The sequence below is a fragment of the Neodiprion lecontei genome, chromosome 7 (genome assembly GCF_021901455.1).
Source record: "Neodiprion lecontei isolate iyNeoLeco1 chromosome 7, iyNeoLeco1.1, whole genome shotgun sequence".
NCBI lineage: Eukaryota > Metazoa > Arthropoda > Insecta > Hymenoptera > Diprionidae > Neodiprion > Neodiprion lecontei.
In genome coordinates this window covers 26,585,031-26,592,762 of record NC_060266.1, presented here as the reverse complement: position 1 = coordinate 26,592,762, position 7,732 = coordinate 26,585,031, and the positions used below count along the sequence as shown (strand labels likewise).

At 42.4% G+C, this 7,732-nt stretch overlaps 1 protein-coding gene across 3 annotated transcripts; it reads left to right on the top strand.

The window, feature by feature from the left end:
- Positions 1-3,335: 3,335 nt before the first annotated feature.
- LOC107225407 lies at positions 3,336-7,730 on the top strand. 3 transcript variants are annotated; one of them, XM_046746125.1, is made up of 6 exons: positions 3,336-3,446; positions 4,266-4,442; positions 4,716-4,844; positions 4,987-6,489; positions 6,559-7,166; positions 7,282-7,730. In XM_046746125.1, exons 4-6 carry the CDS (start codon positions 5,814-5,816, stop codon positions 7,624-7,626), a joined length of 1,629 nt encoding a protein of 542 aa, XP_046602081.1. In that variant the 5' UTR covers positions 3,336-3,446; positions 4,266-4,442; positions 4,716-4,844; positions 4,987-5,813; the 3' UTR covers positions 7,627-7,730. The 3 variants fall into 3 exon arrangements, with proteins under 3 accessions (XP_046602081.1, XP_015521350.2, XP_046602082.1); XM_015665864.2 differs by having other exon boundaries at positions 4,987-7,166; XM_046746126.1 differs by having other exon boundaries at positions 4,987-7,170; positions 7,282-7,377.
- The last annotated feature ends 2 nt before the right edge of the window (positions 7,731-7,732 follow it).

The window sequence follows — 7,732 nt, the reverse complement described above, 5'->3', positions numbered from 1 at the left end:
GTAAAGAAAATCAGCGATCAAACATCGATGTCTAATAATTCGAATAACGCTATATCTGATATTATTAATAAGTTGGCACTGGCAGGCTTTTGGATTTAGGTAATTTGAGTTTGAGTACGTCGCGGTTGGATTACTCCGTATATCAACTCGAATAAATTCGGACTGTCGTGCATAATTATTTTTCACATCTCAACGACAGGTGGAAGTTTTTACGAAATATTTGGCAGGTGGACTATTTACTGTGGAAACGAAACTAATATGTCTGCATCACCACAACATCACTATTGACGCAACAAACATCAGTGCGTACTTAACGTTGAAGTACGGAAAAAAAACTTGTCGGAAGTATAGCTAAGACTTTTATTAGTACCTAAGTGTCCTCCTCCTGCTTCTCAGATCTCAAATAAATATAAACCGACTGAGAAGAATTACAAGCAAGTTCTTAACGTTACAAACAGTATTCGCAGAATGAACGATTATTCTGGTAATTTATTGTTTTGAATAATTGTCTCGTCTCTGCAGGAACGGTTCAACACGGTCCAAACACCAATTGTGAAGCGCATCAACGATCTTGCAATTTTATCCGCACTGATTCGCATAAACGAAAAATTCGATGATTATCACACACGTGTCGATAAAAATGTATAGGCTTGAAAATTCGTACACCAGTCGAATAAATTGCGAACTCGCAGACAAAGGGTACCTGCCACCTGGCACTTGTTGATGATCAACGCGCAGGGTGGATAAATTGACGCGAAGAAGAAGCGAACTTGGCCGAACATACCCGAAGGCAGTCGAGCGTCGAGTATTGATTGAAATTTAGCGGTTCTTTCAAACGAATAACAATTCTAGATTCGTATTTTGTCTAAAAGCCGTGTCAATATTTGGAAATAAAATATTTAAAAAAAAGTCCGAGTTTTTTTTTGTCCCCGATTTACAGAACTGGGAAATACTTTGACTGAAGATAGATTAATGGTCAGCCGTACCGCAGAGTGTCGAAAATTATTCAAAACGAGCGCATATGCTTAGGTTAATTCAACTCAAGTCGTGTACAAACTACTTTCACTCTACCTTGAGGAAAGCCACAGCTAGAGCCTGCGAACACAGGCAGAGATTCGCCAGCCACCCAATTTCGGCATCTGATTTAGACCATTATCGTTTGCATTACGTTGTTCATTCCTGGATAAGAATGTCAAGTTCTGTCATCAACTTCCAAAGATCGCCGTTGTATCGAGACTACGCTCAAACCACAGTGGCAAAATTTACAACCGAATCAGGTTCTAATAGGGTCGGGCTACAAACTCGACGTCTTGAACCAGTCATTCGAGTCCAGCTTAATTAATCGACGAAGAAAGCGTTTGAGCTCGTCAGCGGAATACGAGGTATGCGATTTCTCGAAGCGACATCATAACCAATAAAGATAGTATAGAATTGTAAATTTCACACCGAATCTCATAATGCAAACGACGCGAAGGTGCTATTATTAATCAATCACCAACCGAATCGATTCTGCCGAAAAGAACAACGATGCGACTCATTCAGCACGATCCCTGAAGTACTTCGCTTCGTTCCGACTGTCACATGTCCACACTGAGTTACCAGAACTGTCATGAATTCGCTTTATCGAAGGTAAATTAGAAGATCTGGAACGGAGCTGGCGAGAAGAACGAAGGAAGTATACTTCAAGTTATCATCACATGTTCGATGCATTACATTGACAACCATGGTCGTTACGAGTGATCGGATTAACTCTGAATGGAGAAATTTAGGTTGGAATAGTTTATCCTTCGACAGCCGAAATGAAATAAAGCTAGGTGACTTGTCACCTGTACGTAATGTTGGAAGTAGATTTCTGCAAGTCATACCTACCAGCCACCTCCGAGGTATCTGCTGATATTTATTATTTCTCGTTCGTTATCAATCCTGTATTTGATCTCTTCCGCTTCCAGCATCTCGATTCGTCTACAAAGCTTTTACTTCATTCGCGTAATAGGAGGCTTTTGGTGATAGGAAGTAGGACACGCGTCCCTTGACCTCACCATTTTCACTGACCCGTCTCTGCTGTACTTTACAATCGGTACAAGTGTTGAAAATTATGAAACACGCGAGTTCACAGTCCGTTTCACGTGTTCAAGTACAACAAATGATTAATAAATTATTAGAATTTTATTTTATCATATCGCATTCTATTTTTGGTAGAACCGAGTCAGAAGAAAAAATACAGTAACGGGTAACATAAATATTGCCAACTACGATCTTCCACTTTAACAATAATATTATACGCGCACAGATATTTTGTTCGGTAAGTTCCCGATTTCCGACGAAATTCACCAATCTTGGTACGTCGATTAACGTCCCGTCAGGGCGGCAGTTCCGATTCCAGTGTTCCAATTCGACCGGAGGTTCGTTAAGCTGCACTTACGCGCGAGTTCCCTTTTGAAATGTTTAATCAGCCTGCGGCATGCAACCCAACACGCGTCACGGTCTATGTGCCAAAGTAGAATGATGATTATTGCTATTGCCGAACAGCGGAAAGACGTACTGCCGGATGTTGCCAAAAGTACGGTTATCGTTGTAAAAAAATCATCAACACTTGAGCAGATGCGACCCTCGTTATTACGTTTATAATTACTTTTCATGTACATAAATGCAGTTTTCTTTATATCCGTATGAAATGTCGATAGGATAACCATACGACGCGTTCTTCACTGCAATAGCTTAAATAGAGTCAAAAAAAAAAAAGTAGTCTGCTCCCACAAAGCCGCTGGTAATGGGCGACTAAATAGGGGGAAAAAATGTGCACGATAAATACCGTGTCAATAAATCACAATAAATATTATTATGAAGCAAATGCAAATTCCATTCAAGCACCGAATCACGGCGAACCAGGATGAGTGCCGCACCCAATGCTCAAGATACTCTAATCAAAATATGATCTTTCTCCACTGCAAACCGGTTCGGATGAGTAATGAGCGTATACGCAAAATTTTTTAGTGTAGTATTTTAGAACCATGCTGGGTTCAGGGTAACTTGGAAACAAATTATCGGCGTTAATCATAGAATTGGAAGATAAATAGAAGAGAAAATAACCATTGAACTGTCTGACAAAGTGTGTGAGAAAAATGTGTCAAATCAAGGGGTAAGTACATGCATACAGAATGTCGAAGGTGAACGTGGTCTCTTACCAATCTCCGTTGAGAGATTGAGATCCTCACGATAGATAGAAAACTCGCACGGTTGTTTACACTTCTTGTCTACTATTTTTGGTGCTACGAAAAAGTTAGTTTGAACAGAGTGTCACCCGGAATACAAAGCAGCCTCCCGTGATGAGCAGAAAAGTGGGGGATGGCGGACCCACCAACAATATATAAGCCCTCCCGCATTCTTAATTTCGAGTTAGTCTGATATAGTTACCGGTCCTTTAGACGAAAGCCGTCGCTATGAAGGTGAGTCAACTTTTCAGCTCTTACACTCACAATTAGGTAATTTCTTTCTGTTGATAATCGGGGTAGCATAACCGACTAATCGCGCAACTTTGATCAGAATGTGGTTTCAAGTGATCCCTCGAATTGGCGATAGAATTTTTCCTATTATAATCAGACAGATCTGTAAGACCAATTCTTCAGTATGAGTGTACATGTTATTATGTCCGTTCAATTTTCGCTACACAATTCTTCAAGCTGTCAATTTTAGTGCTGCGTAGTGCGCTGAATTTATATCAGCTAAGAATTTCTAGGTGCACCTACCCACGTCGTTAACAATGCTACCTGATTACCTATCAAAATTGGCGACACGTTGATGCAGCCTACGAATCGCAAAGCAAAATGCCGTTACATTTTAACGTTAGACTTTTGACGACGGTCTTGGCTGGTGAATTTTCATCTCGCATTGTTTAATTTTTATATTTGTTCTTGAGAAGGTGGGGTGTTCAAACGTGATCATAAATGCGCCGCAGGTATATGTCGTTATACGGTCAGTTGAGTCACGTTATTTTGTCCACCATTACTCACAACGATCAGTGTAGAGAGACAATGAATAATGAATAATGGATTATTATGCGCAGACAACCGAGAGCATCCAGATTAAATTGTCCTGTAGCAGTAGAATATTCAGAGGCTTGCAAATAGAAACAAACGAACATGCACTCGTATAACGTCAGATCATTCTCCGAAATAATAGGTGGATGAAATGAATTTTTGAAAATGTATAACATGTTATTTAAGATGAAGGAAAATGTATGGTAATATTTTCGTATCCTCGAGCAGGTGATTATCTTACTGACACTTATCGGATCATCCGCGACAGCCCTGGTTCCCGTAGGCCCTCTGCATTATCCGAATTTGATCTCAGCGCATCGTACAGAGTTTCCTACCCAACGTCTGGATGTGACTACGCTGGACGCCAACCCTTCTCAACAATACTTTCTTTATAACGTCCCTCAGGTAATGAGTTCAAAGCACTAAACTGTCGAAATACTTGACACAACTTCGCGATCTCCATCACGTTACTCGATAACGGATTCGTTAATCACCATTAATCTCCCGTTTGGGGTTGGAACATTTCGAAAGGAATATCACGGAACACAAACAGTTGGAAAGCAATAGGGTGATCCCGGTCGGTGTCGTGCATTTATTCGATCAACTGTCGACATTAACCTATATTAATTTACTGAAAAAACACACACAAACATCCCCGCGTTGGTTTGTTATTTTCAGATTAACACAGCCGTCAGGACTGTACCAATGGCCGTATTTGCAAATGGTAGACCTACTATAGCACATGTTCCAACAACTTATAATTATTATGGAACGCCATTCTACGATCTCCGATTTCCCTACTCCCCGGTAAGATTTCACACAGCATCGAACGATTTTTGTCGCATGCCCGTTTTATTCGCTAGTTCAAAGGAATGATAAGAAGGGTGAAAGATTAGTAAATAAATGAAATCAATCGTGATGCTAACGTTACTTCACTTTACGTGTTTAGCTGTATCCGGCTGGGTCGAAACCATCAGTCCCGGAATATGTTCCAAGACCAGAAACACCTCGGCCGCCGATTAAACCTGTAGATTACGACGACAACGACGATGACGAAAACAATGACGGCGGTGGTATAGAGAAGTTGGACGAAAAAGTTGAACCGGGATACGATCCTCTCGGCGAAGCAGCCAGCGCGGCGAGTAGCGAGGAGGTCTCTGACGAAAATGACTCCGTTATCATAGAAGCCGAGTGAAAAACTTCACCTCAAATTTTCTTATCATATATTGTATATGTACATTCATAGTCATACCCAAGCTTTGAATAAAACAATAAATATCGGCAGCAAAAACGCCTAATCTGACACTATCTTTTGTTCAGTGGTGTACATTCCAAGCCGACGGTAAGGGTTTTTAATGAGACGTGTCTTTGGTAGAATGAGACAAAATCTTTTATTTGAAGAGGTATAATAAAGAAGCAGGGGTCATAAGCGATCCAAAAATGCTCGAGCTGCGTTCGCAGTCGGTTGTAATATTAATTTGACCGTGAAACCTTCTGCCCTTATCGGGAACGCTAAGACAACTCAGAAGAAAAGAACACAGCTCGCGTCAATCAAGTGTCGTAGACCTAACATTGAATATATTATAGTTTCGATGCGGTTCAAAGGTCGGTTGGTAGCACGACAGATAGCGATATCGTCTCAGTTAATTCCATCTATCGGAGTGCCGCATGCCGTATAAAGTTCTCGCATTCGTTTTCAAGAGAGTGTCGTTTTAGAAGCACAGTGTTCGACAGGCGGTGCGGTTTGACACGTTCAAGATCAACGATTATTTCGGAATGTTGTCGGAAGATCCAGAAGGCGTGAAATTCCGCACGCCAGACTATCGCGGACTATACTTTTTTCTAATAATCATTTTCGCTTCAACTCTCTCCGGCGTATCTTCGAGAAGTGTCGTGACGGAGGGCGATAAAAGGGCTGACGATTTTTTCGCAAAATCTGTAAGTACGACCGTGAACGAGCCTAATCGCATTCGCGATAATGCTCTAAAAGAGAGGAAGTATACAAGGAACACCGGAACTGAGGCGGTGGGTTGCGACTTTAGACGTGCTTTCATGCTGACAATGAGACCCGAAGAGACGAGGTCCACGCCGGAGAAGCCAAATGATCCCTTAATCGCGAGATTCCGGAGAGAGGACAAGGAAATGGTTACTCGGAACGTTTCGACGTCGAAAGATTACATGAGTAGCTACTACGCCCAGAGGAAGGCGATCATGGACAAGTTCAACTTGCAAAAAAATGAGATTACGAAGAGACGCGAGAGGGCGGAAAAGTTGATAGCCGAGGCGAAAAGAGCCAAGGAGGCGAAGGTGCAAGTTCATACGGAAAGAAATGACTTCACTCAAGATCGCGGTCGGGCCGAGGATACGCCCTGTCCCCCGAGTGTAGTCACGTATTCTCCCGACCTTGCTTCGACAGTTTTCCCGGTTCCGAATAGCGGTGCTGACCTGAGAGGTAAGGTGAATTTGGCCAATCGATATCACTCGACTATTCCTGATATAAATTTCAACGACACCCAAACAGCGACTCCGGAGAGCAAGGGATCTTTCACCGATCCAATCGAAGAGGGAACTCCGAAGAATTCAAGTGACTTCAATCTATATTTCGACGAAGATTCGTCACCAACAGTCGCGACACCTCGCCTTTTGGAAAATAATGATATCGATCTTGTGGTATCGGAGAGAAATTCTCTGAAGCAAAAACGCGACAATGAAACTCTGATCGTCGACCTCGGAGCTCATCTCACAGCTTCGTCGAGGGGAAACGAGTCGACCTCCGAAGAGCTGGAGAGTATTTTTCAATGGGAAACACCGGCGACAGACAAGACATTCACTCGACCTAACACCGTTGTTATTTCAGCCAATGGTCAGTCGGACAATTCGAGTCAGGCTTTGGCCTCCCAGGGTTCCATGGTCAAGGTAGAGACTTCCCCGGAGGTACAGGTGACAAAAAGTATAGAAAACGTCAAGACTGACACGATGGTGTACAGAAATTCTACCCACGAAATTGTCGCGATCAACGGTGCCGTGAGTTCCATCAAGAGGATAGACGATGTTCCAGCCAACGTTGACCAGGACATGAAAAATCGCAATATGACGGATTCTACGATGTCTGAAACGGCAGAAATCGGCGTGGGTATCGATTTTATTATCATGTTTTTACCTATGGCCGTTACACACGCGACCTGAGCTTGAAGTGAAATCGAATCGGTAAGAAAATGAAATGGATGTTCTTTCTGATTCTCAGGGCGCCAGGGAGTCGGAATGGTGCGAGGAATGCCCGCACGACTACAGATGGGGAGAATGCGAGGGAATTCTATTTTATCAGCATAACATATTCTTGAGAAACAGAGGACCTTCCGCAGTTGACGCTGTATTCGGAATGGACACAGAAGGCCCCGTGTACATAACCTGTGTCGAAGCCCTGCGTTATAATCAAACGAGGGGAATAGTCAGCCTACATTCCGGCGGTCCGGCTCATAATTTTGCTAAATTACGTGTCAGAGGATTTCATGGCGAAGGGTTTTCGTACATTATGAAAGTCTGGGGCGTAAGCAGTGAGAAATTTCACGAGAGCACCAGTTATCAGTGAAAATAGAAAATGAAAGTAATAATGATGATATCAATGAGGCGAACGAGAAAAGCTTGGTGTTGTATACATTTTGCAGAGGATTCAAAAAAATTAAAACACACTGACC